Source organism: Penicillium macrosclerotiorum (assembly GCF_028827735.1).
Source record: "Penicillium macrosclerotiorum strain IBT 26536 chromosome Unknown utg000006l_segment0_segment0, whole genome shotgun sequence".
Taxonomy (NCBI): domain Eukaryota; kingdom Fungi; phylum Ascomycota; class Eurotiomycetes; order Eurotiales; family Aspergillaceae; genus Penicillium; species Penicillium macrosclerotiorum.
Window position 1 is genome coordinate 2419752 of NW_026643085.1, and position 26633 is coordinate 2446384.

The 26633-nt window shown below is 51.1% G+C and overlaps 10 protein-coding genes across 10 annotated transcripts; 5 read left to right on the forward strand and 5 right to left on the reverse strand.

The window, feature by feature from the left end:
• Positions 1-527: 527 nt before the first annotated feature.
• On the reverse strand, positions 528-2965 carry N7462_006149 (putative protein kinase (Lkh1); the record flags this gene model as incomplete). Its single annotated transcript, XM_057077867.1, has 6 exons — positions 528-725; positions 795-882; positions 943-1402; positions 1498-1845; positions 1943-2024; positions 2138-2965. 6 exons carry the CDS (start codon positions 2963-2965, stop codon positions 528-530), a joined length of 2004 nt encoding a protein of 667 aa, XP_056933447.1.
• A 2589-nt stretch (positions 2966-5554) lies between these two features.
• N7462_006150 (uncharacterized protein) lies at positions 5555-7448 on the forward strand (the record flags this gene model as incomplete). The annotated part of the gene is made up of 5 exons (XM_057077868.1): positions 5555-5622; positions 5700-6284; positions 6417-6777; positions 6885-7301; positions 7368-7448. The coding sequence occupies 5 exons, from the start codon at positions 5555-5557 to the stop codon at positions 7446-7448; spliced, it is 1512 nt and encodes a 503-aa protein (XP_056933448.1).
• Positions 7449-7660: 212 nt separating this feature from the next.
• N7462_006151 (uncharacterized protein) lies at positions 7661-9230 on the reverse strand (the record flags this gene model as incomplete). The annotated part of the gene is made up of 2 exons (XM_057077869.1): positions 7661-8310; positions 8375-9230. The coding sequence occupies 2 exons, from the start codon at positions 9228-9230 to the stop codon at positions 7661-7663; spliced, it is 1506 nt and encodes a 501-aa protein (XP_056933449.1).
• An 802-nt stretch (positions 9231-10032) lies between these two features.
• Positions 10033-13059, forward strand: ysh1 (cleavage polyadenylation factor subunit YSH1; the record flags this gene model as incomplete). Its single annotated transcript, XM_057077870.1, has 5 exons — positions 10033-10149; positions 10248-10345; positions 10588-11734; positions 11793-12444; positions 12512-13059. 5 exons carry the CDS (start codon positions 10033-10035, stop codon positions 13057-13059), a joined length of 2562 nt encoding a protein of 853 aa, XP_056933450.1.
• A 314-nt stretch (positions 13060-13373) lies between these two features.
• Positions 13374-14991, reverse strand: N7462_006153 (aminotransferase, class III; the record flags this gene model as incomplete). The annotated part of the gene is made up of 5 exons (XM_057077871.1): positions 13374-13608; positions 13686-14137; positions 14212-14528; positions 14616-14927; positions 14976-14991. The coding sequence occupies 5 exons, from the start codon at positions 14989-14991 to the stop codon at positions 13374-13376; spliced, it is 1332 nt and encodes a 443-aa protein (XP_056933451.1).
• Positions 14992-15838: 847 nt separating this feature from the next.
• On the forward strand, positions 15839-16743 carry N7462_006154 (RNA-binding signal recognition particle subunit SEC65; the record flags this gene model as incomplete). The annotated part of the gene is made up of 2 exons (XM_057077872.1): positions 15839-16274; positions 16385-16743. The coding sequence occupies 2 exons, from the start codon at positions 15839-15841 to the stop codon at positions 16741-16743; spliced, it is 795 nt and encodes a 264-aa protein (XP_056933452.1).
• A 442-nt stretch (positions 16744-17185) lies between these two features.
• N7462_006155 (uncharacterized protein) lies at positions 17186-18582 on the reverse strand (the record flags this gene model as incomplete). Its single annotated transcript, XM_057077873.1, has 3 exons — positions 17186-17939; positions 18003-18080; positions 18158-18582. The coding sequence occupies 3 exons, from the start codon at positions 18580-18582 to the stop codon at positions 17186-17188; spliced, it is 1257 nt and encodes a 418-aa protein (XP_056933453.1).
• Positions 18583-19217: 635 nt separating this feature from the next.
• On the forward strand, positions 19218-20879 carry N7462_006156 (uncharacterized protein; the record flags this gene model as incomplete). The annotated part of the gene is made up of 1 exon (XM_057077874.1): positions 19218-20879. The coding sequence occupies one exon, from the start codon at positions 19218-19220 to the stop codon at positions 20877-20879; it is 1662 nt and encodes a 553-aa protein (XP_056933454.1).
• A 738-nt stretch (positions 20880-21617) lies between these two features.
• Positions 21618-22833, forward strand: N7462_006157 (uncharacterized protein; the record flags this gene model as incomplete). The annotated part of the gene is given in 2 exon segments (XM_057077875.1): positions 21618-21643; positions 21654-22833. The coding sequence occupies 2 exon segments, from the start codon at positions 21618-21620 to the stop codon at positions 22831-22833; spliced, it is 1206 nt and encodes a 401-aa protein (XP_056933455.1).
• Positions 22834-23190: 357 nt separating this feature from the next.
• sur2 (sphingosine hydroxylase) lies at positions 23191-24545 on the reverse strand (the record flags this gene model as incomplete). The annotated part of the gene is made up of 2 exons (XM_057077876.1): positions 23191-23774; positions 23855-24545. 2 exons carry the CDS (start codon positions 24543-24545, stop codon positions 23191-23193), a joined length of 1275 nt encoding a protein of 424 aa, XP_056933456.1.
• Positions 24546-26633: the final 2088 nt, after the last annotated feature.

Sequence of the window (26633 nt, forward strand, 5' to 3'; positions counted from 1 at the left end):
ACCAGCGCCGGGAGTAATGGTAGACAGGAAGAATAAATAAAACATAAAATATCACGAACGGTGTCGCCGTCGTGTAAAATGCTCAGTCCGGGGGAAACAACCATGCCACAAGCAAACGAAATCTCCAGTTTTGCCATGAAATGGCTGTGACAGAACCAGGGAACTGGGTGGTGGTCTCAAGTCAGATTCGAGGTCATAATCAGAAGACCACCAGAGGCAGAGATGTGCTGTTAATTCTCACAACAGCCTGGATGAAAAGGGGGAAGCTGCCGCGGAACATCAGAAGAAAAGTGAGGCAATAAAAACGAAAACACATCGTGATCATCATTTTCCGAATGTGAAGGAGAAAAAGAGAAAAAGAAAACACCGTCCATTCCCACCCATGATATGAATTACCCAGAAAGAAAAAACCAGCGAGAAAGCAGGAGATATGAACCATCTATCCATAACGGGACCCTAGAGACACCAGATGCTGTCGAAGCAAAGCCAGAGGAGGCTGACAAGAATATTCATAAGCCCCACCCTGACTAGGCGGGACGGCACTGGCGATGCAGACCCATGCCGATTCGGTATGCTTCTGTGCCATCATCAATGAGGCTCTCTGAGAACCAGGGGTGCTTCAAGGCCTGCTTGGCAGTAATACGCTGCTTGGGATCATAGACAAAGATCTTCTGAAGAAGATCCAGGAACGAACGGTTGAAGGGGGTGTTGATGGGAATGAACTCCTGCAGGGTGGCAGAGTCAGTCATTATTGAGATCCATAGAGGGCAAGGGCAGGTACAAGGCTAACTCACAGTCAGTGCTTTCATGGCACGGACATATTTCCGTGACGCCCGAGTGGTTTCTGTGTTCGGGTAGTCCAGCTTATTCCGGTTAAAGTACCTAGCAGCCATATTAGAACCTCCTTGCAGGGTAGCTTAAGTCATGACAAGATCAACTTACTTGGCAGCAGAGTTGTGGCTACCAGCTCGACCTTGCACCACCTGGCGCACCAACCGTGAGTCAATGCGAGTCCCGATAACTGCCTCCATCATAGCCAGGTGTTCCAGGTTGTCGTGGGTTTGGAAGAGCGCGTCACCAGTGAAGAACTCGACCAAAATGCATCCAATGCTCCATATATCACAGGGAAAGCTCCATCCGAGATTCAAAATGATCTCAGGAGCACGGTAGTGCCGCGTGGAGACGACAGAAGAGTGGTATTCGTCATCGAAAGTGGCAGAGCCAAAATCAATGAGGCGAATCTCACTGTCAAGAAGGACTCGTCGTTGACGGGCGTTGCGAGGGTTGGCATGGGAGGAGGAGGGGATGGTGCGGTTGTATGTGAAGGTCTGGTAGGCGTTGCTAACAAGAAGGATGTTTTCGGGTTTAAGGTCGGTATGGATGAGGTTCAGGTCATGAAGAACTAGACAAGTGTTAGCGGCCATAGGGTTCTCCTCCCTCAAGAAATAAATTCTCCGGCCTTGAAAAACTCAAGGAGAGAAAGATAGGTGTACTGACAGGCCACACTAGTAAACAGTTGCCGGGCAAAGTTCTGGATCTGGCTGCTCGGAAATGGAACAAAGCCGTTACCCTTCAGGAAATCAAACACGCTCTGTCCTAACAAGTCGGTGACAATGCAGATGTGATTGCGGAAATCAAAGCAATCTCGAAGGTGGATGCATTTATTGCGGTTCGCTTTGTCGTTCGAAGCTAAAGTTGACAACACACGCAATTCAATTCGTGAAGCGTCTCGGTACTTTTGGATGGAACGGATGATTTTAACAGCACAGCGAGTTTTCCGCTGCTTATCATATGCTTCAACTACCTTGCCAAAGGTACCTTGGCCAAGCAATTTGATGATAGAATCTAAACGAGGAGAAAAGAGGAAAGAGTCAGCCAGTCAGCCCAAATGTCACAAGCGAGGAGAATGTAGACAGGGGGGAAGGATAAATGGATCACTTACATCGTTCAGTCAAGGGTGTGTCCGGAGTGACGATATAGTGGCCGTCATCGTCATCAAACTTCTCGTGGCGGGAACTTGTGAACTATAGTGGTCGATCAGATCTGGCCAAACTTTTGACGAGGGTCCAGTGTTGACTGTGGTGGAAAGGGGAGGGGGAGGGGCGATGGTCGTCACCACAACGCAGTCACCACTTACATCACGAACAACCGGCACAGGCACATCCTTCGCCTTTACAATAGGTTTTGTGGGAGGCACATAGGAGGGGAATGCCTCTGGCGCATTCTCCAACTCTCGGCGCTTCTGTTCATCGCGAGCAGATTTCCGAGTGGTCCGCTTCCGCTTCTGGCCCACTGTCGCGTCGTCGTAGTAGATACCGTTGCTGGTGCCCGAACTCCCTTGCGACCCCAGGGAAGTCGGGGCGGTGGTGTGCAAGGAGGTGGTTCGGTCGGTGGACAAGGAGTGGCCAGACGATTCTTCGCCGTACTGTTGAGGATTGATTGAGAAGGACGGTCGGTCATAGTATCCCAGGTCGTAGGCGGTCTCGATTCCCGTGCGACGTCGCTTGCCCGCGGGTTGCGGGACCGACGACGGGGGCCCCGTCGCGCCATGAGGCGGTGGAGGGGGTGCGGCTTTGGATGATTCAGGAGCCGGACTGTCATCAATCACAATGACCTCCTTGGGGATCCCATTCTTGTAGAATTCCCCCCAGTCGGGTTTCTTCCGCCGAGCGCCCAGGGAAGGGGCTGCACTGGAGCCACTGGGTTGCGACGCCATGCCCGGGGTCGATGTCGTCGGAGCCCCTCGAGCGGATTGAAGGGATTGCCCGTAAGGCAGCGTGGTGGTGGTGGCGGCCGGGGCTGTCCCGGTTGTGGGGGAGGGAACGGAGTAGGCGTAGGGGTTTGGGAGGCGAGCCCCAGTCGTCGTCGCGGTCGGATAGGCCGCGGTGGTTTGGTATGAGGAATGGGGGTACCCGTAATGTTGATGGGAGGGATGAGTCGCGGTGGCCGTGGAGGGTGTGGACATGGTGGACAGAGGCCGTCACACGAACGGTAGGCGAAGGAGGGATTGAATTCACGATTGTCGGCGAAGGGAGCGCCGGACCGCGGGAGAAGCCGATCTTGCAGAGCAGGCCAGAAGATGGCCAGTCTGAGACGAGGCCGCGACGGGGTGAACGACCAAGCACTGGGCACAGGCAGACACCAGGGGTAGGTGTCGAGAGGGAATCACCCGTATCACCCGTTCGAGCCCGTTAGATGAGGACGTTGGGGGGAGGGTGAGGGAGGGGGAAAGGGAGGAGAATCGAAGTCGGTGGAGGGACGTGACGATGACGAGGCGGTCGGCCCAGAATGAGGACGAGGCAGATGAGGAAGAGGTGTCAAAAGGGCGAGAGGGGATCTCACGATGGACAGGAGGGAGGATGCAGGAGGAACATTGAGTAGTGGATCGACATGAGGAAGGTGAGCGAGAAGTTCGGGAGGAGAAAGTTGATGATGGGAACGTTTGGGACGTTTGAACCGAGTCGAGGCGAGCCACGGGGTGTTGGCGCACTCTCGTCTCTACGTTGGTTGAATTCCATTCCCTCGTTGGGATGGATAGGTTCGCCGTGTTGTATGTTTCAGGCTCGTTCGCTCCGTCTCTACGTATATCTCTCCATCGCTCTATCTCTCTATCTCTCTATCGCGACCAACCTCGCCGGGGTGGTCGTGGGGTTTGTGGTTTCGGTGCTATCTACTTGTACGGCCTCCGATAGAGTGCGGAGGATGGTGTCCCGGAGAGGGTGGAGTTCCAGTACTTCGCCGAGTCGAGGACATAGCACGTCGAGTCTCGAGAGCCCGGTGGGACAAATATTAGATGCTTCAACCAGAGCATTCTGGCCTTCTTTAACGCACTCTGACGCTGACTGCCTCGTCCGGTGCAGGGGCCCCATTCCCACCCTGGTCCAACGCCGAATCGAGCCCTGGTGGTGGCCCGCCACCGGCAGCGATGGAGCATCCCAAGCCCTCTCAGCCCTTCGCCCCGAAACTCCACTCTTGCTCGCTTGCCGGGACTTCGCCCTGTCAATTTGAGGTCCTGGTCCGGCACGCTTTGGCTGGTCGCTCGTCATCGCCAATCTGCTCTGTGGTTGCGATCGTCTCCAGGCGACTCCAACGCGACGCCTGCGAATTGCTCGATTCGTTGACTTTCGTGTTGTGCCGGTCAGGTGATCTGGCATGCCGGGTGACTCAGCAGGGAATGCCGAATGAACACAGTGTAGACGTTGGTCGTAGGAGCCTGTCACAAGAAGGAATCATAAAGCTCGCCATAGAAAGCACCTAGAAATGATCACCCTCGTAGCCAGTGTGTCGATCCTTCTACCCCCTTCCCGCCCGGCTCGGAGATCTGAACCAACATGCTAGAACGGGCGAAACCCGGCGACACGCCCAACACAGCGAAGGGCGCGCTGCTAATAGGGAAAGTGATGGCAGTTGGCTCGAGTTAGGAACCCCCGGAATGTGATGGGAGACGAGCAATGGAAAAGAGCAAGACAGGATGGCAATGAAAATTATAGGCGGATGCGTCGCCAGGGGAGGTGATCAGAATGCAGTCATGTACAAAGCCCGTCTAAAGCGATCACGTATTCGCAATTCTCGGATCGAATTCTTTTTGAAAGTGCTCCGATGCAGAAATTGAGAGCTAAGAGGGAAAAGGGTGAGGAGAGCTGACCTCGAAGAATGGAGGGCTGCAGTCAGTATGTGCCTAATGTAAATATATATAACTCGGCGTGTATTGTACATGTTCAGTCCATTGACCAAACTCACATAATGATTTCAGAGACTCCCTCCCCCCTTCCTCCTTCCAATCCAGTCTACTGATCTGAAAGAATATACCCCGGGTGATTCCCTCTTTTCTATGAATTATTATATGAAGTCTACATCCATCCCTCTCCAGGCGAAAAAAACTGGTCGCAATGTTATCCCGATTGGGTATAGCCTGCTCCGCCACCTGAACTATATAGTCATTGCTCCTGCAGACCGTCGAATCAATCATGCACAGGATGTCGGCCGTAGACGGCGAAATGATGACATGACTGACACTTTCTACGTTGCGAGAGAAATATAACACATCGGGCCCCTTCAAGGTCCAACCTGGTCACGGTCGGGCTGTTCTGTTGCCAGCCTGTTGCGAGCGTCTCCGGTCGCCGATCCCAGGCCGATGCTGAAAGTATTCATATTGTAGCTTGCCTGTCGCCCATGCAGCCCCTCTGTTCACTTATTATCCTCCTCAGCGTATCGCGTCCCAAATTAAGGGCCAGCCGAGCCATCATCGGTAGACGCTGCATTGTGCCCCTCCCTCCGTTCTAGACTTCGTGAATGGTTCGCATCTGTTGCCAAGCTTCCAAACCCTAAAACCTTCTTGTTCCCCAGGCGCCCCATGGGAAGCCGCATTGGGTATCCTGCGCGAACAGGCTTATGCTTCATGTCCGCCACATTGACGGGAGCCTGGGCTCTCGATATATATAAAAGAGGGCCTTGCGTTGGTCTCTTTAGAAAATCACATAGCCTTCCCTAATTTCGCTTCTTGCAATTCTACTATACCTTGACCCAAACCACTCCGCCTCCTCTACCAGCATTGATGGCAGGCATTGGTCGAAAAGCCGTCCAGGGCATCGCAGCCGGCATTGGCCTGGTCTCGGAAGCCCGGTCAGCCCACAAGGCCAAAAAGAAGCCCAAGGGCCAGCCCCAGACCCAGTGCATACCCCGGACGTCGACCGAACTAGCCCACCCGCCACCGAGGAGCCGCCGTGCTACGAACCCCAGGAACAAGGCATTATCGCGCGCGAGGACCCTGAGGGACCGGCACCCGGGTTCCTCGAGGAGCAATGGGCCCTCGATGAGATCCAAGAAGAACTCGCGCAGTCTACACAAGAGCCCGGTCCAGCAGACCCCCGCAAGGCAGCCGAGGGCGACGACAACGCGCCCGAGAGCGCAGATGAGGCCTCCCTCGCCCAGCGATTCATATCCACGTACCCGGCTCCTCCACCATACTTGCCGTCCGAAGAACTTCGTCCTCTGCAGGGCCGGCTCGCGGCGCCAGTGGTGCTGCCCCAACGGAGACCGAAGAATCGGGACCGGGGCTTCATTCGCGCTTATGCGCCTGCCCTGGACGCCTGCGGCATCAACCAGGCTATGTTCATGGATTTCATAAACACCGCCGAGAAGGCATGTCAGGCTTCGCCGTGGCTTCATGCGATTAACCTAGCCTCCATCGGGACCATTTGGTTGCCGACCGTCACGGGCCTGGCCGTGTCCATTGCCATTCAGATTACTACCGACATAGCGATTGCCGTGGAAGGGCGCCGCAAGTGAGTCTCGCTGTCCAGATCAACGAAGCAAAAAGAAAAAAGAAAAAAGAAAAAAGAAAGAAGAAAGAAGAAAGAAGAATGCAGTCAAGAAGGAAGGTTTCAAGCAGCCCTCTAACCACATGTCGTATCCAGGACCAATACGTTCTTCGATAAGGTCAATCGAGAATTCTTCCAGCCGCGAGGCCTCTACTGTCTCGTGATGACCTGGAACCCAGAGTTACTCGACGCCCCGGCCACCACAATTGACTTGAACTCGTTCATCTCGAAAGCCTCTAGCCGCGGCGGCTCCGATGCCCTGAGCCGCCTCCGCCACAAATATAAGTCTTCCGATGGCAAGGCTTATGGCAACATCTTCCCCGAAGTGGCGCCGTTGATCTTCCCACAGCTCGACCAGCTGGCAGCCGACCAGGATGCCACAAAAAAGCTGTCTAAGATGAAGAAGCGAAAGGAGTTCGTCGCCAGCTACATGGATAAGCGCGCCCAGGCCAAGTTTGTGAGTATAGATCCTTTTCTTGGGGTTGAGGGAAGGGAAAGGGCGAAGTATCGCGATATATCGCGAGGAAACGCGGTAGAACGAGCCTGGCTAACACACGGCGTTAGGCGAATGAGAACCCCGACAGCCACTTGAGCTCCGGCCCGCGGCCGACTTTTACATCGCGCTATGCGGACCCAAACCACCCCGCTAGCAGCGGCGACCCGCTGGCGCTTGTGACTGGGGGCCATCTGTCGGTGGAGAAACTGAGCGGGATGAAAGCCCGCGGCTCGCGGGGCTTACTGGACCGCCAGCACGGTGGCTTCTCGAGTTCCAGCTCTAATCCGCCGGCTCCACATGGTCGGCCGTTTGGACTTTTCGATGCTATTAATACCGTGCGAGACCTGCGGAGCTCGCAGGGTGGTGCTCGTGCGGCTCTGAGTGGGAGTCGTTCTCCCAGGAGAGAGATTGACCGGGTGACATCGCGACGCGATGATGGAGAGAGCGGCGGGGTACGATCTCCGCTGGCGAAGCTGTTGCAGAAGGTATGTTCTTGGCTATCTTTCGGGTCACTTGAAATGGGAGACAGGGTGAGCTGACTCTGGTCGTAGAAAGTTTTATATCTGGCTATTGTGAATATGCCGTCGCAGGAGGAAATGAGCCGTGCCCGAGAGGCCCTGGGGGACTTGTAGACTTGACGGCGTCTCCGAGAAGAATTATGGCGTGGCGGACTTGGTTGTTTGATACATGGCGCGGCGTTATGGCTAGGAGGTTATGCAGATCTAGGTTATGGTTGATGGTCATAGAGCAACATAATATAGTGCTTTTTCGAAGTGCTATCATGCTATAATGTGTCATTTGCGCAGTCGCTGTATGAATTAAGATTACAAGTGGCTAAGCCAGATCAAACTCCACGATCCTCCTTCGGGTCTCTTGAGTAGCCCTTTTGCACATGCTTACTAGCTCGACCATCTGCTTCCACAGCAAATAAGATATCCCGGACTTGAATTCCCGCTCCCTTCTCCTGATCTTCACGCCACGTCCCAAGGCGCCGTTTCGTCTGTTTGGCCGGGGTCTCCCCAGCACGACTGGGCTTCTCAGGCCCAGTAGTCGGCGTCGAGGGGGCGGGGCGCGATGGCGTGGAGAATCCGCTGGAGGAGCCGCCGGGTTTCAACCATGAGTAGGACTTTTTGGTTCCGAACATTCGGCCGGAGAGCATACTGTTGGTAGCCAACCGTGCCGTCTCCACGGACTGCTGATGCTGCTGTGCTTCGTTGGCTTTTGTGTCCATCAGTTTCTTCGCTTCTTTCTTGGTCATCGATTTCTGGCTGGTCAAGCTGGGGGCCCTCTCCCCAATCGGGGTGGAAGGGGCAGATCCCAGAACGTCGATAGACTCAGGTCGATTTCCCGTACTTTCGCCCACGATGGCACTGGCATTCCGCCTGGTGCGCTTCGCAGCGCGTTTGTTTTCTTGTGAAGCCTCTCTTGACATCAAGCCTCGATAATTTTCTGCTACAGGCTTTTTCGGAATTCTCTCAGCATCCGAATGGGGTCCTAGAAAGTGGATTATTGCGTCAAAAAGATTCACTTCACATATGAATAGGGAGGCAGTACTTACGCTTAGAAGGAGTGACTGTATTTCCAGTGATTTGACCCAAGGGCTGCGCAACGTCAACCCACTCATCAGGCACAACTCCATGGGAATGTGCCCTGCGACTGCGCGCGAGGCTACTTGAATAGTCGATGACACCTCTCAAGCGCTCCTCACATGAGAGGGACAGGAGATTGAGGATATCAACTAGAGGGGCACCTTCCTGGTTAAGGATAGTCTGTCCTGTTCGCACGATGGACGACCCATCTGGACCAGTGACTTCAATCGGTGCCTGTCGCCCGGGCACAGGATGGAAAAGACCTTCCGAGGGAATCCGAACTCCAAGGTCAAACCCACGCTTTTGAATCTTCTGTTCAAGAAGCTTTGCGAACAGGAATGGCTCTTGAAGATGGTATTGTGATCGTCGCGCAGCCTCAGAGTCCACACGAGTCGGAGGATTGCTGAGAGTGGGCGTTTGAGAAGCTGGTCCGGAAGATAGGGAATCTTGAGGCACCACAGGCTTAGGATATGGCAGATCGCCGAAGCTGCTGGAGGCAGACAGAGTCCCTGTTGTGGATGCCTGGGAAGCGAATGAGGTATTTATCGGCGGAGGCTGTTGTCCCTGCGCCACGGGAGCTCGGTTGGGCGGTTGCGCCTGCGCATTCGACCCTGAGAAACTGCGCGTGAGAAAAGCCTCCTCTTCTCGAACATCGATGCCAGAAGACGCCAAAACATCCGTCAGTTCCGCCGCATCCGTTGTCTTATCAACCGGGCGCGAGGGAGGTCCCATCGTTCCTTGGGCTGGGGTTGCAGCAACGGGTGTAGAGGGCATGCTGTTTGCGCTGATCCCGTTCATCGGGGGTTGGGATGGAGGAAGTTGCATTGCGCCGAAGCTTGGCGAAGCATACGGGGACTGCGATTGGGATGGCGGGAGGGGCGATAGACGTGGCTTCTTCTGAGGGGGGGGGCGACACCTCCGTTGACGGGGGACGCGGCATGAGGAGATGGGGAGGAAACGGGAGGCGAGAAGGGATGGTTGGAGAACTGGGAAGGGGGCTGCTGCTGCTGCTGCTGCCCCTGCTGATGCGGTGGCCGTGTCTGCGCCATTATGAATGAAGCCGAAAGATGAAAAGCGAAGGCAAGATGGAGTTAGGCTGCTATTGCGCGGTGCCGGCGAGATGAAGGCTTGTCCACACGTAGTCGTTGAACTGAGCGACTTGCTCGCACCACCAGATGCCACCAGATGTGACCATCTCAGAATTCCAGCTGAACCATGGAGTTGACGCGCAGTGTGAATCTCAGTGATATACGAGACGGGATTGACAGCGAGGTTGACGGACGAGATGCGGGACGAGGGGTGTCAGGGAGCTTTGCGTCTCGCGAGGTTTTGCTCCGCGGATCGCGCCGTGCACGTGATCAAGCTTAGTTAATGGGCCGCTCATGCTTCCCAGGTCCGACAATCGTTTCTTTAATTGACCGTTGACCCGTTCATCCCTCAAAGCTGCCATCTAAGGACTTTCATTGCTTTGGTCATGAAAGTGAGCTTGCGCGCTTTCTGAGTGACAAGCTTTCGAAACGCGCGACTCGGTTCGCGGTGGTTCTGGATCGGCCGATCCTGACGCCAAACCTGACCGCGCAACAGCTTCCGCTTGGATTCCAATACAGGCGCAAAACCCAATATTACAATGGCAACTAAACGCAAAGCCTCTGCGATGGGCACGGGTATCGACAATGAACCCGTGGATCCTTCGGATGAGCTGGCGTTCTATTGCCTGGGGGAGGAAACGAGGTCGGACGATCATGTCATATCATTCAATACAAGGGCAAGACAGTCATGGTAGGACTCCAAATAATGTCCAATTTACAACATGAAGCTCAACTAATTTCAATCTATCTCTAGCTCGACGCGGGCATGCATCCTGCCAAAGAAGGCTTTTCAGCTCTTCCATTCTTCGACGAGTTTGATTTGAGCACGGTGGATATATTATTGATCAGCCAGTATGTGGACAGTCCTTGGATTTCGATGGGCTCGATTGCTGGGTCTAGAGATAATTTGGAAATGTGTTGTTCTCTACTTGTATACGGGAAGACCAATGCACTTCAATATCATCTATCTCTCCTTTCCCCTGTGCTTCCAATAGCAAGCAACAGCAGCTTCCATTGTTCTCCCACCCTCTCGCCATCGTGCCGCACCTTCAGATATTTGATAGAAAGGACTCGCTGATACATGAACCGTCTAGTTTCCACGTGGACCATTCCTCTGCCCTTCCCTATGTCCTCAGCAAGACCAACTTTAAAGGCCGTGTGTTCATGACGCACGCGACAAAAGCCATCTATAAATGGCTGATTCAGGACAATGTTCGAGTCAGCAATACTTCATCCTCATCAGATCAGCGAACCACACTATACACCGAGCGTGATCACCTCTCAACACTTCCTCTGATCGAAACGATCGACTTCAATACTACCCATACCATCAATAGTATCCGCATTACTCCTTTCCCTGCAGGACATGTGCTCGGTGCGGCCATGTTTTTAGTGTCCATTGCTGGCTTGAACATCCTGTTCACCGGTGACTACTCGCGTGAGGAAGATCGTCATCTGATCCCAGCCGAAGTGCCGAGGGGAATTAAGATCGATGTCTTGATCACGGAGTCTACATTTGGCATATCATCTAATCCACCCCGTCTGGAGCGAGAGGCTGCCCTCATGAAGTCAATCACAGGAATTTTAAATCGTGGGGGCCGTGTTCTGATGCCCGTGTTCGCTCTTGGCCGCGCACAGGAGCTGCTCCTTATCCTCGAAGAATACTGGGAAAGACACCCAGAATTACAAAAGGTTCCTATTTACTATATTGGTAATATGGCTAGAAGATGTATGGTTGTTTATCAAACCTACATTGGCGCTATGAACGACAATATTAAACGGCTATTCCGACAACGGATGACTGAAGCAGAGGCTAGTGGCGACAAGAGCGTCAGCGCTGGCCCATGGGATTTCCGATTTGTCCGAAGCTTGCGAAGCTTGGAGCGATTTGATGATGTTGGAGGCTGCGTCATGATAGCTTCACCTGGTATGCTTCAGACCGGAACCAGTCGCGAGTTACTCGAGCGGTGGGCTCCTAGTGACCGTAATGGCGTCGTTATGACTGGTTACAGTGTCGAGGGCACCATGGCCAAGCAGCTGCTTAATGAGCCTGACCAGATTCCCGCCGTGATGTCTAAGGTGTCTGCCATCCAGGGCCGTGGCCGTGTGCCCGGTGGTAATGATGAAGAGCAGAAGGTCATGATTCCACGGCGATGTACTGTGGATGAGATTAGTTTCGCCGCTCATGTTGATGGTGTAGAAAACCGCAATTTCATCGAAGAAGTTGCTGCACCAGTTGTAGTAAGTATCTTTCAACGTATGAATTTCCCTCCGTTCGTTGACTAACAATGGGTGGTAGATCCTGGTTCACGGTGAGAAGCATCAGATGATGAGATTGAAATCTAAACTTCTCTCCCTCAACGCTCAAAAAACGGTCGCCACGAAAGTTTACACACCGGCCAATTGCTCTGAACTTCGGATTCCATTTAGAAAGGACAAATTTGCCAAGGTTGTCGGCAAACTAGCGGAAATTTCACCCCCATCGGAGCAAGACGATGGCCAGCTAATGGCCGGAGTCCTGGTTCAAAATGGGTTTGACCTGTCTCTGATGGCACCTGATGATCTTCGTGAATACGCAGGATTGACAACAACCACCATTACATGCAAACAACATCTCACTCTCAGTTCTGCCAGCATGGATCTAATTAGATGGGCTCTTGAAGGCACATTCGGCGCCATCGAGGAAGTTGGAGGCACTACCAAGACAGAATCGAAGGAAAAAACGAACGGCAAAGCGAATGAAATAATTGCTAAACAGGAAGCTGCCGATGAAGAAATTCCAATGGAGGAAACGCTCACATTTCTAGTCATGGGCTGTGTCATCTTGCGCTATCAGTCTCGTACCCGTGAAGTTGAACTCGAATGGGAAGGAAACATGATGAATGATGGAGTGGCTGATGCTGTTATGGCCGTGCTTCTGACAGTTGAGAGCAGTCCGGCCTCTGTGAAACGTATGGATTCTCTCAAATTTTGCTCGAGGAAACCTTTTACTAACTGCTTTCTTCCTCTAATAAACAGAATCGGCTAAAAACAAGCACCACCATCATCACCATGATCACGGCGAGGATGATGATTTAGTCGCTCTTCCCAACCCCCACGGTCACCTTGGGGCACAAGATCGGCTTACGCGGTTGCTTATGATGTTAGAGGCGCAATTTGGCTCTAACATTGCACCTATTGAGCGACCTCGTGTTCCTGCTGAACTTGTCAACGGCGTATCTGAAGGCGCTGAAGATGTGAAGGACATGGATCAAGAGGATCAAGACGCACGCCAAGCTGACATTGAATCGGCGGAACTTGATCGTCTCCACGCTCTCGGGATTCCAGTTCCTGGTATCGAAATCAAAGTGGACAAGCATGTTGTTCGCGTCTGGCTAGAGAATTTGGAAGTTGAGTGCACGAACGGCGTGCTGCGTGACCGCGTACGTATTGTTGTAGAGAGAGCAATTGAAACGGTGGCTGGTCTATGGGCCCCAAGCTCTATGCCCAAGGAGGCTGTGGTATCCAATGGTTCCTCTCAGATGCAGGTGGAAATGGACGTTGCCGCAGAGGCAGTTCAAGGATGAGCACTTTCCTTCTGAATCTTTCAATACATGTACAATAACATTGAATATTCTTACTATATCATGCATGTCCTTGAAGTGGCATATCTCGTACTTTTGCCATTTTGAGCAAGCAACGTTGTCTGAATTAGATTTGTAACAGTGATTTACCTCGTAAAATGTAGTTGACTTTCATAGGGACAACATTGCGCACAACAGATAAAAATTTCCATCTAAAATGCACCTCGAGATAAGGATGTAGAACGATATCAGTATTGTGACATCAAACCGCTGATCGACAGACCCAATAATGTGAAGTGGAACGAAAAGCGCTCATTCTACAGTTTCAGTTCTTCGAATACGTCTACCAGAACCCGGGCAAACGTGTTGACAATAATGTCGATTTCCTCCATTGACACAATATAGGGCGGTGCCAATATCACATGGTCGCCACGGATACCGTCAACCGTTCCTGTGCATCCATATAGCGAGAGAGCATAATCTGGTTGGAGACCCTTTTCTTGGATGTGGAATGATAAACGAGTTTCAGTGTCAAATGGCTCTTTGGTAGCCCTGTCCTTGACAAACTCAATCTGAACAAAATATTATCAGCAGACGAGTATACATATATAACACGATCAAATACTCACCCCCAGAACAAACCCTTGCCTCGAATATCGCCTACGTACGGATGTCTTTCGAAGCGCTCGCGGAGTCTTTGTTCAAGATAAGCACCCATCTTTTGCACATTCTCCAAAAGAGATTGTTCTTGGATCGTTTTCTGAACAGCTAGTGCTGCCGCACAAGAAATCGGATGACCCTGATATGTCTGTCCATGCCGAAACTGACCAGTTCCCTTGTCCATTGTCTGCACAATGGCGTCCGCAATGAGAAGGCCGGAAACAGGGGCATATCCGCCACCAAGACCTTTTCCAATAGTCTGGATATCAGGCACAACACCTTCCTGCTCCCAGGCATGGAGAGTCCCGCAACGACCCATACCACTCATTATTTCATCGAGAATGAGAAGAGCACCGTATTTCTCACAGACAGCCTTCATGGCGGGAAAGTAACCAGGGACTGCTGGAACACATCCAAGAGCCTGGGGGAATTATGTAAATTATGTCTTCTTTTGGAAAGAGCACCGTTGAAAAAGTCAGTGCAAGATGAACTTACAGCACCGACTACTGGTTCTGCAATGAATGCACAAACATTGTCTGGCCCAACGCGCTGGAACTCTGCCTCTAGCTCTGTCGCCAGACGTGCGACATAGTCTGCATCAGTTTCACCATCCTTCTTTCCTCGATATGCATAGCACGGGGACACGTGAGATGTGTTCTGAGAAAGTAAAGGACCGAACGGCTGTCGTCGTAGGACATGGCCACCGACACCCAAAGCACCTAGTGTAGCACCGTGATACGACGGCAGCCGAGCGATGAATCGCGTCCTTTGCGGCTGAGGGGTGGGGAGCTCCAAAAAAATTGACGAGCCAACTTTAACGCAGCTTCCACAGCCTCAGATCCTAGTTTGAGGCATTAGGCGCAGGGTGAAAAGAATGGGGTGCAGCAAGTTATACTAACCTGAGCTGACAACAAAAAGTTTCGAGAGTTTCCCCCCAGTAGACTCTGTCAGAAAGCTGGCTAAATCCTCTGTTACCTGAGTTCCGAAGAATGCAGAGTGACAATATGATATCTGATTCATCTGGTCTTTAATGGCATCGGTGATACGCTCATTGCCATGTCCTAGACATGACACTGCTGCACCGCCGGTGGAGTCGAGAAACTTTGTGCCGTCTTCGAGAAAGATATAACTTCCTTTGCCACCAATGGCTTTCATTGGGAAAAAATGGGTGTCCCGATGTAGCACCGCGCTGGCCATGACGGGAGGAGAGCCTGGTCAAATCAGAGTGAGAACTATGTTAGACAAAGATCGTCACATACTGCTAGTCGAAGTCATTGCTTGGGGAGGTTGAATGTGCTCGGTTCAAGTTGCCTTTGAAGTCTAGTCTGGTATAAACTCATCGTCAAGAGTCCCCTCTAACGTTGGGGTATTGCTCTTTATACTTCCTTTCACCCGAGGCAATTGACGGCGGGGCAGAGTGGGTTCGGCATGCCGAGCGGAGATGAAGCCGAGGGGCCCATTGGCTTCAGGATCTGACAACCGAGGGCCAGGTGTGTTATTGAACAACGATTGATGGATGGCTTTACAGCGTTGCATTTTGGGTGGAGTAGATTTCTCCCTTCATATGCCTTTTTGGGCTGGTGTCGCTCGGGGCGCTGCAACAGGCCGTGGGGCCCCTCGTCGGCACTACCGCGAGACGACTTAAAACCGTACCGATCTCGGCAAATAGATAACGAGATCGCAATTAGATAGGGATTCGATGAACCAATATGAAGTGCGGGTGGATCAGATTGCTATGTTAGTGGAGTTTGCCTCTTGCGGCTTTCATCTCAATAAGAGGATAAGGATGGAGAAGGCACACCAGACGCCGACATTACACCGGTTTTCCCTCCGTCAACTTGGAATTCAATGGATACAAATTAGTATCTGAACTCATAGATTCCAGAATGGAACTTCAATTTCATTAACACCTCATTCTGATATGCTATTTTGGCATTGGGGCCAAAGTACTTTTCGAGTATCCTCGTTTGTACTGTCGGGTCTCTGCGATGCAAACCAACTGGCCAATCCGCCCCCCGACTCCGCCCTCCGCCCGCACAGAACACGAACGCCAAAGCCCGAACTGCCCGCACTTTCTTCCTTCCTCCACTCCATTAACTGATCCCCCAATTCCACCGTCGCCATGTCGCACCACGCTCGAGTTGAGGAGTTATCTGACTCTGACCCTGATGAGGTCGCCCCCTCGGATTCCTCCCTCTCCGAAGATATTGTCATCCAGCCCGCCCCAGTGCCGCAGGCATCAGTTCCGACTCCGTCCAACATACCGCAGATGACCCAGGTGCCGGAGCCTCAGCGCGAGATCCCTAAGCACTACCAGTGCCTCTACCCAGTCTATTTCGATAAATCTCGGTCGCGCGCAGACGGCCGCAAGGTCGGCTCAGAGCTTGCGGTGGAGAACCCGCTGGCTCGTGACATCGTGGATGCCGTGCAAATGCTGGGCCTGCAGGCGGGCTTGGAACCCGAGAAGCTCCATCCGAAGGATTGGGCGAACCCTGGACGAGTGCGAGTGCTGCTCAAGAATGAAAATGGCCAATTGGTCAACTCCAAGATCAAGAACAGTGCGTCGCCAAACAATTCCTCGTGTTTCTGGTTGTAATGATTTGCACCCTTGGTGGATCGAGGCCTGTCGTCTCATGTTGAAAAAAGAAAATACTGATACGTGTTCTAGAGCATCATCTTTATATCCTCGTTGCTCAATATCTGAAGGCCCACCCTACCACCGAACAATCCCCGTACCGTCTCCGAATTCGCGGCTTGCCCATGCCTGAAAAGCTTCCTCCTGCGCCAGCCGCCCCGCGCGGATGGAAGATTGGCAAGATCCTGCCGATCCATTCGCCGGCTTACAGTGGCGGCGGTGTCAGTGACAACCCCTTCAAGGATGCTATGGCTGAAATGCAGAACCTCCAGGGTATTCCCGGCATGCCTTCTATCCCTGGGATGCCCGGTATGGATATGCTCGGCATGGGAGAGGGTTCCGGCTCTGGTACAGAAAAGAAAAAGAAGGACAAGAAGAAGGGAAAGGCCTGATTGGTCGTTGCTCTTCAAATTTCATTGTACCTTGTACTTGCATTGCACGGCGACGGGCGTTAGTTTTGCTTCAGATATAATAGAGGAGATATGATTCCTTCCAGATACCACATGTACAAACTTATCAAAAAAATAATACTCCTACGTTATCTGATCAATCACCAAGGGACCTTGAACTATTTTTAGAAATTCTCTCCGCATAGACCTGGCTGGAAATTTGCTCTTCACTGGTCCACGCTTTTCTCTGCCTTCCCTGTCTGATGCTTTCAAAGTCTAGCTCAAAGCGCAGGGATAATGACTGACTTAAGACTGTTGTTAAAGAAATCAAATGGGTTCGGGGTTAAATCGAGATTATATCATATAAAGAAACCCGAGAATCTAACTTCAGCAAACCGCTCGAGTGAATAAACGAGGACTAAGTGCTCTGTTTGCTCTTATGCTATCATGGAGAACCGCCATTCCTGTATTGCCAAAGCCGGCTGAAATCTTTGATACGAAGCGTTCTTCGTGTACGAACCTCGGGATTGGCTGGATGCCGCATCGCTCCAGCCCTAGTATCAGGAACGTGAGACAAAACCTCTGCTTGATCGCCGTTGGCACTGCCCGGAGTACACGTATTATCGTCAAAGTTGTTGATTCCCTTTGTGATTACTTCTGTATCCATGAAAGGGTTCGACTCTAGTACTTTCATATCAGGCCCAAGTGTGAACATCGCATTCAGATAGTGTTGATTCATGAGGTGACCTAAGCCAGGACGAACGAATAAACGCCCTAGGTATTGATTGGGAATAGTCGCAAAGCGTAGTACCCCAAGCCAGGAGATACAATCTCCCGAATTTGCATAATGCTCGATGAAGCCAATAGAGCGTCTTGCTATTCCTTGATCACCGGGAACGCACTGCTCTTTGGAGACGGGTTGACATGTGCAACGAGGGTTGTTGAAATGATTGGCCGCATTTCCAAATGTATAAACTTCCAGCTGATGAAGAAGATCACCCGGAAACTCATCCAGCAGCCAGTCAATAGCCATTCCGCCTTCAATCCCCCCCTGGCTATGAAGGATGAGAACAATTTTCTCAACATGGGGGTCGAGAAGGGCGTCCTTAATAAGGTTATAGCCCTTCCGCACATCAGCAGTCGCGTAGCCGAAACATCGTTGGATCAGGCACTCAATCAGATCAAAAGGAAGACCGGCACTCAAAACCTCCGTCAGCTCCGATAATTCAGTGTGTGTTATTAGAGAATATTATTGAACATACGTGCGGTTATGTATCCCGGTAATTTTGCGACCAAACGTATAGGACAAGAGGTCAATATTATTTTGCAGCCAATAGTGCCTGTTACCCATTAGCAGCTGAAACTCTTGTCAAATCGCTGGAAAACTTGCCCACCGGCAACTCCATTTATAAAGAACCATCTCTCTCGTTCATGACCCTTTTGTGCTGAGATTATTGCTTGAGACGTTAGAACTCGTCGGAAGCCATTTAAAACAACCGTGCAAATTGCATAGTTGATAACCAAGGCAGCCGTAATGTATCCCATAACCCAGAGAGCTGGGAACATGGAAATTATTGCAAAAGGCACAGACAGAAGAAAGCAAAGCTGACTGATTGTGAGGAACACTTGGGTCCCTACTGAAATCGCCCCCTGGAGCGAGGGGTATAGTTCATCGAGCGATATTGTTTCTCTCAGCTGCAGGGGGAGAAAGATGCCTGGAAGAGCCCAGGAATATCGAGCGAACAAGCAGATATCACTCCATAGCAAATCTAGTGGAGACGCAGTATAGGGCAACGGAGTCGCATTGGACACCCGCTGGGTGAGACGGATCTGGAAAACCATGATCAATTCCCGTCCCCACGCATGCGACTGTGAAACATGTATATAGATTGTTCCTGCACGTTACCTGAGGACGAAGTAACGCGAGTTGAGAAATCGGCCATCGACGTAAATGGTACGAAGCCGCCAGAGCACCAAAGAGGGGCAGCTGCGACTGTCATGTGATGACGAAGAATGGCATGTGAGTCAAGTTTCGGTTTTTTCTTCATCTGTTTTCTTTTCTTTTTATCATCCCTTGTTATAGAAGAATGGCCATTTTTGAAATTCTTATTGGGCTACATGAGACGCGAATCTGATGATTGAATTAGGAGTATAGTCATTCCCTTTTGTAGACAGGGTACTACCGTAAGCACTAGGAATCTTCCTTAGGTCTGTGCCCAGATTCCAGGGAAGATCTTGCTAATAGTGGCTCTTATCGCACAGATATGGCTATCTGGGGCTAGTTATTTTTCCGATATGATGATGGAATAATGAATCCTTCGTATACAACGTCGCCCGGAGTTCGGCCTCTTCCGCTATTGATCTTCCATTCAGTGCTAAATTAAAGCACAGCTCATGAACAAATTATTTTGATGGTTCGATGAATATTCTTGTCTGAGTCATATGTGATTGAAGCAAATGAACCACCAGCCAGCAACATGGTCGCAGAATCAACTATAGCAGAACTAGAACAGCCATGGGACCGGGACCATCTCGTGGAAGTTCGCACTGGCAAAGCAAAGTCCGTGTTCGGCCTGCCAGTTCAATCTGCCATTTTTAAATCGATTCGATATGGCCCGGTGGCAGTTAATCGGCTCGGCTGCTCGGGTGATGAACATGTTTATGAATTCCATGGGGGCCCAGACAAAGCACTCCTCCAGTATTGCACCCAACACTATGATACTTGGACCACAGAGCTGCCAGCAAACGCCCATTTATTTCATAATGGTGGATTTGGCGAAAACCTAGTGGCTCGCACAGCAAATGAGCGCAATACCTGCATTGGAGATATTATTCGAATCGGACCGGATGTGATCGCGCAGGTAAGCCTGCCACGGCAACCATGCTTTAAACTCAACCATCGTTTCCAAGAGAAGAATATGTCCAGAATGGCACAAGAAAAATTTCGAACAGGTTGGTACTACCGTATAATTCAAGAGGGATTGATCCATGCGGGCGACGAAATTGTACTTCTGGAGCGTCCGAATCCGCGGTGGACAGTAGCTCGTGTACAACACTACCTGTACATCGAGAAAGAAAATTTCGACGTTATGAAAGAACTGGCTGCACTCAGCGAGCTTGGTGGTGAGAGCCGTAACATTTTCAAGAATCGTCTCAAAAAGATTTTCGAAAACCAAGAGCAACGGCTTCTCGGGGATAGCGCTATGGCGCTTGACATGTGGGCCGAGTATCGGCTGCTCAAAAAGACGAAGGAAACCCCAACAGTGGCTTCATTTATCTTCGAGGCAGTAAAGCCAAAGCAATCCCCAGAGGAGGTACAGCCAGGCACACACGTACGTGTGAAGCTGGGTGGCAGACTTATTCGGGCTTATTCGGTCGTTGCTGGAGACCAAAATCGATTCACCTTGGGTGTGGCTCTAGATCGGAAATCAACTCGAGGTGGCTCGCTATATTTGCATGATAGTGTCCAAGAGGGCCATTTGGTTACGATCAGTAAATTAACAGTCACATTCCCTTTGGTAGAGAAAGCGGATCGTCATATTCTCATCGCCGGAGGAATCGGAATTACCGGCTTGCTTGCATCGGCCCGGGAGTTGCAACGGCAAGGCATGGATTACCATCTTCACTACGTGGTTCGATACCCAGAAGAGGTCGCTTTTGAGTCCTATATGAAAGAACTGGGGCTGAAGATATCCGTATACTGCAAGAAAACTGGAACTCCGTTTGACGTGTTGAATACTTTGCAGGGTACTGGTAGCATCGCCCATGTATACTGCTGTGCTGGAGAGCGCCTCATGGATGCTGTGCAATCTACTGCGATCAATCTGGGCTTTCCGACTGAGAATGTCCATTTTGAGTCGTTCCAGGCAAGTACTACGGGTGATCCCTTTACGGCGGAGCTGGCTGAATCAAAGCAAGAAGTGGAAGTGGGCGCTGGCGATAGTCTACTTAACACGCTTCGATCTGCTGGATTTGAAATTCCATCCACCTGCGAAGCTGGTAACTGTGGCACTTGCCGTGTGGGTGTCCGTAGCGGCCGGGTTGAACATCGAGGGACTGGACTACTTGAGAATGAGAAAGATAGCATCATGTTGAGTTGCGTGTCTCGAGGAATTGGGCGAATTGTACTTGATCTCTAGACCAAGAATTTGTTATAAGCAAAGTGGTTCGAGCGAATGAATTTTCGATCAATAGGAATGAAAATTTCCACCTGACGAGGTTTGATGTGGTGTATAGAGTTGGTTTCATGTGATGAACCTCAGAAATATAAGTGGCTGTCAAGAAACTAAGCTTTTGAGACATCATCAAAGGCGAAACAAAGAGTGGTGTTCTGAGATTAGGAGCGCAGTCCTTTATCTGGACCCCTTATCGACCTTTTGACTCTATACAATGAAAGGAAACCCCGGTATGCTTTGTTTCGATAGGAAGATTGCAAGGACCCCGGACGTTATATAAAGACACACTTTCGTTCTTATGACCACCTTGCCAGGCCATAGTTTATCCATGATTACCTTTGTCAGAGGAGTTCGCAATAAGAAACTCATCGAGCCCCAAGGCGACTAAGCAAACAACAAACCCTAAATCGACTTTTTCTGGGTTGTATTTTGAGTGTTGTGCTGCCCATCATGGCGCCCAGCAGCAATAGAAACAAAAAAATCTTCCTTGCGGTTCACGATGAAAGCGAGTGGTCTGTTGGAAGCCTCTCGCGAGGCCTACCCCCAAACGTTCGATGATTTAAGAGAAGCCGAAGTAAGGATACTAACCGAGATCTTTCATCTAGACAACACCAGGGAGCTCGTATATCCCGTTGAGTCTCGCATTAAGCAAATAATGCAAGTCCTACCAAACCGCCTCCGAAAGAGCTCTGCCCCTGCATCATGGCTCAAGCCATCGAAGCTATGCAGTTTGCACAGACCCCTCAACGAAGGCGTGTGTGAGAACCTGCTTAGCCTTGCACAGCGCGAAGTCACAACGCACTTTCGCCAGCTCGACGCATTTCCCGGCTTGATTGGGCCAGGGGAAGCCGAGATCCTGCGATCCTTACGAGCCCTGAAGGGAATGTGGGCCAAGCCAAGCAACGAGCCCATCGCACCCGGGGCCTGGCCATACCAGATCAATGGATGTCCCGCTTGTATTATGGCGCGCATTGGTTCCGACAAGGCCGCGGTTCAAAACTTGCAAGTGGTTTTGCGAAGTCGCACTCGCACGCGCACGGAGCATCGCCCTTGCAGACTTACGCGATTCATTAATGCGTGCATCGACCACTTTGGCCAGAGGCAAGCCACCGAGATTCATGAACTTGCTGGCCTGTGGGCATCTGAAATGAAGGCCACTCGGAAGCGTTGTGTCAAACGCTGGATGCACGACCCTGCCCACAGGGCGGCGGAGGAAACGAGACGAATGCGCCATCGTCATCACCGTGGTAAGCAACCTAGCGGCAGCTCCTTGAAGAAGGCAAACAAGGGCATCGATGAACGATCAAAAGGGTCGTCATATGGGCAGCAACCAAGTATCGTGTTCACAGATGTTTCTGTAAACGAATCGTCTGGCAGAACGAATGGCGAATCTACCCCTCTGCGGACACTCGGATCAGCGGTGCCGCAGCCCCGAGAGCCTGTCCGAGAACAGAGCAGGTGGTCAAAATCTGAAAAAGCCCTCATGTATGAAAGGTTGGCGCATGCCAACCCATACTCCCGACATACGCCGGTTGACGAGGCCATGATTGAGCCACTCTCGATGGTTACGCCACGCCGATCTAGAGACAGTATCTGTACAACGTTTGAGGGACTTGCTCGCGGCTTCGAGTATGACGATACGAGCTATAGAAGTCGCCGAGGCTCGGTTCTCAGGAACGAGCTTGGACACAATATACCGTTGTTACCTCTGCCGGGGCACAAGAATGGACCAATAGAGCCGGACTCGGTGCAGATCATGGTGGGCTACCGACCGACCTCGTCTGACTATTCCAGCGGCATGTGGACGGATGATTCATGCGGATCAGACTGGAGGGCGGCGCGGGTGTTCAGGAACGTCTCTCCAGCGGCCGAGGCAACAAGCTGGGATCTGCTTTGCGATCACCACAATTTCATTTGAAGTTCAGGAACGCTTCTCGAGGAGCATGGGCGAATACTTCGTTTCAGCTTTTTGATTTCTTTTTTGTTTTTTTATATCATAATCAAACCTGTACAAACCAAAGAACATATGAAATTTGTAAAAGAAAGTAGACATTATTGACAATAGTAGGTCGTAAGAAGAATAAGCCATGTACAATGTACAGCCACGGAAAAGACTAACGATTCTCAAATATTAATACACTGGGATCTGATAATCCCGTATACATGAAACGATGGACAATTATACAAAAACCTAGGAGATGAACCAGCAACTCCGGATTTTGCAGGGCAATGCATAAAACAGTGGGCACATGTTCAGATTCATCACAGCACAGCTTTAGTTATGGAGCACGCTCCCGGGGACACCGTGGCTCGGGCCTTTTAGGCTGTCAACAGTCTTGCGACGCAGCCGAGTCCGGGTGGCGGGCCCCTCGGGAGAGACCACAACCTTCTCATGTTCTCGCTCGCTGCCGGAAGCGACAGACGCCGCAGCGGCACCTTCCGCCTTCATGGTAGCGTCCATATCCACTTGCTTTTGAGCGCTCTCGCGGGCTCGCTCATACCGGAGCTTGACTTCGCCCTTCCACTGAGTGTTGAGCAAGCGATCCCAGAAAATGAAGAAGGGTTGGGAGAAGTTGGTCTTGATTCCCCAGCTTTGATGGTGGATGTCATGATAGGCGGCGTTATTCGAGGTGAAGTGCTGAAGGGGATCCCAAGGAAAGGCATAGCCGCAGTGATCATCCACAGTCTTGATGGTCGAGAAAGTGAAGAACCACATGCCTTGGCGATTGGTCATGCCAGCAACCAAGAATCCAATACCCGTCCCCGCAGTGTCCAAGAGGAAACCTTCAACAGGGTGATTGTAAAGAGCACCAAAGGCGTACGGAACATAGAGTCGGTGGTGACGAGAATGGAATGTCACTTGTAAAACGTTAGCCACGAAGAGGAAACAAGGTAGAGGATTGGAAAAAGAACTTGATGGCGGGTCTGCTTGCACTTACCATAAAGCCATCGGTTGAGATGCATCGCGCGGTGAAGGAAATATTGCCAAGTATCAACGATTGAGACTGCAAGCATGAACTGTAGAGCAGGAACCAAGTACCAGTAGATAAAACTGGCCAGTGCAATCTCCCAGCCAGTGAAGGCGGGAGCCATGACCTCCGCACCACTTTCGAGGATCCAAGGCTGCACGACATTCGGGTAAGATCCTCCCGCAAGAACGCCGGCGAGAGTCGCGTGACCGCTCTGAGACACTGACTTGGCTAGACCAGCGCCGTCAATACCAACAAAAGCCAATATTGAGGGAATAGCTCTCTGGAAAATTCGAATTCGCTGCGCCCACACCGCGATATCGTAATCCTCTCGCCCCACGGTTTCCACGGGATCAAAATACGCGACGGATAGGCCGGCTAGGGTCTGAATCACTTGCTGTAGAATCACATCCCGGACGACTTCCCAACGTGAGACTTTATTCCGCTTCAGGACTTCGGCGGGGGTATGGAGGCGGTATTGCTCGAAGTAGCCTTTCACGTCAATGAAGTGGTAGATCATGGACATGCCCCAATAGGCGATAATGGGAAGCATGAGTGCCATAACATTATCGGGAATAGACGGCACTAGTGGTTGCCGCACAGATAAAGTATAGCTGGGGAGAGGAGGCAAGTCGAAGGGGACCGACGCGTTGACAGCCATGATGGGCGAGAGCGATAAGGTGGATAGATTGTTGTTTGCGCCACCGCCGGGCGGATCCTGCTTCCGATGTGGTCGATAGAAAAAGAGACAGATTGCAGGTCAAGGGATCCAAGGAGATCAAGAGGTTGGGTTCAAGGACGCGAAAGAGAAAAGGGCGTGCAAAAGAGTGGAGGTTAGCGAAAACCACCCCGGAGTGTCGGGTGCGCGTTGGTTGGCGCTGAGGAGTGAATAGCTTTTTTTTTGTCTTTGCAGCAAGCACAATCCAGCTACATGAGCTGGATGAGAGGTAAAACCACAAGAAAGCTGATAAGAATAAGAAGGGAAAAAAAGAAACAATGAAGGAGGGGGTTGAGGAGGAGCCAGGGACGATCAAAAGATTCACGATTGCGGAATCAGGAGGCAAAGACCAAATTGGGTGGCGCCAGTCGGATGCAAGCCTGACGGGTGACGGTGGTGTGACCTGAGTGGTATCGACTATACAGTACAATACAACCCGGATGCAGCCGGGAGGGATGAGCAAGACGGGCTTCGAGTGGGGGACGGGCGCTGACAGGGATCTATTGTACTGTATGATACCAGAGCGGGCGGTACTGTAATGGAATCCGGCCGCTGCACATGAAATCTTACAGGATCTTACTAATCGGAATAACTCTATGGTCATGTGATATTGAAGCCTAAGGCTGAGAGAAAAGAGTATAGATCGCCGGGTGTAATTATTTAATGTCCAACTATATCCATTGAGAGGTACGTAAGCTGCATAGAGCTGCGCATTTTGTCTAATATATGAGGACTTCTGGTATCATTCAATTTCAGTATCATGACACCTTGGCCGGATCGTACCGGCCAGACCGTTGGTAGTCACAAATCGCAAATACTCCCCGGTGGACATGCAATCTTACAGGCCCCAGCCGTACCTCGACCTTGCGATCATGAAATACTACTCATGATGAGGAAATAGTGAAGTTATTGCACCACCAAGGAGGCCCAATAGACGAGCTTCCAGCCAGGATTACATCCTTGCAAATCAGAATCCAATCAGATGGGAGGAATCCTATCTTGTCATATGTCATCCGTGTGCCGTATTCCAGTATGCTGTATGCAGGTGCAGGGTCGGTTGCCCGTAGGAAGATACCGGGGGTCGTTTGAAACCGGGTCGATGTCACCCTTTCCCCCGAGCAAAGGCCTTTTCCCAATCTTCCATTATTTGTGATTTTTGTGCACGCAAAACAGGACTGATTTGAAAATGTACTCCCCCGAGAAATACGAGTAATTATGGAGCAACCATGCGCCAAGAGCCCGATCTCAGAAGCCTCCTCTTTTTTGCTGTGCCATTAATTACTATCTTTACGGCGATATCTTACATGTTCCAGAATGGTGCCATTAAAGATAAGATTTTAGCTTGAGCAACAGGATTGATCGCACTTCTACTCATGTTTCTCTGATGGGGGAGAATCACGTTAGAATATCTCAGACAGATAATACATGTAGCAAGATCTTTACTCATTTTCCCAGGCAAGAATACACTGTCTTCATGATTCTTCCCCTTGCATGGAATGATGGGATGTGGGTCAGGATGATTGCCAATGCGGGGTTCGATGAGACAATGAGACAAGAGGGAGTTGCTGGGCTATTTTCTACCGAATACAAGCGAGATAAAAGCTCAATTGACCAAAAAAAGAAGATAATATTCATATACGGATACATATGGCGAGCCTGAAGAGGAATTAAGAAAGGCGACATGGAATGATCACCGTACGTTCGACATCGGGAAGGATCCACGAGGTCACAACAGATGTTTCCGTGCGGGACCCACTGGGGGCCAGAATCTGGTCAAGAAGTCAGTGGCTCAATAAGAAGAAGAGGGAATGGAAACGTATTGAAGAACGTTATATGAGATGCGGAAATTGATCAATGCCCCATCTAACGGAGAAATGAAGGGGTTGTAAACTATCCAAGCGACGGGGAAAAGCTCCGCTGCAATTCAAGTATTAAAGCCGAGACATTTGAACAGAAGCGCAGTTGCAGAGCATGTCCCGTGACCTGGAAGCAAACAGCACAAACTCCCCCACCAACGAGGCGCCACTAAAA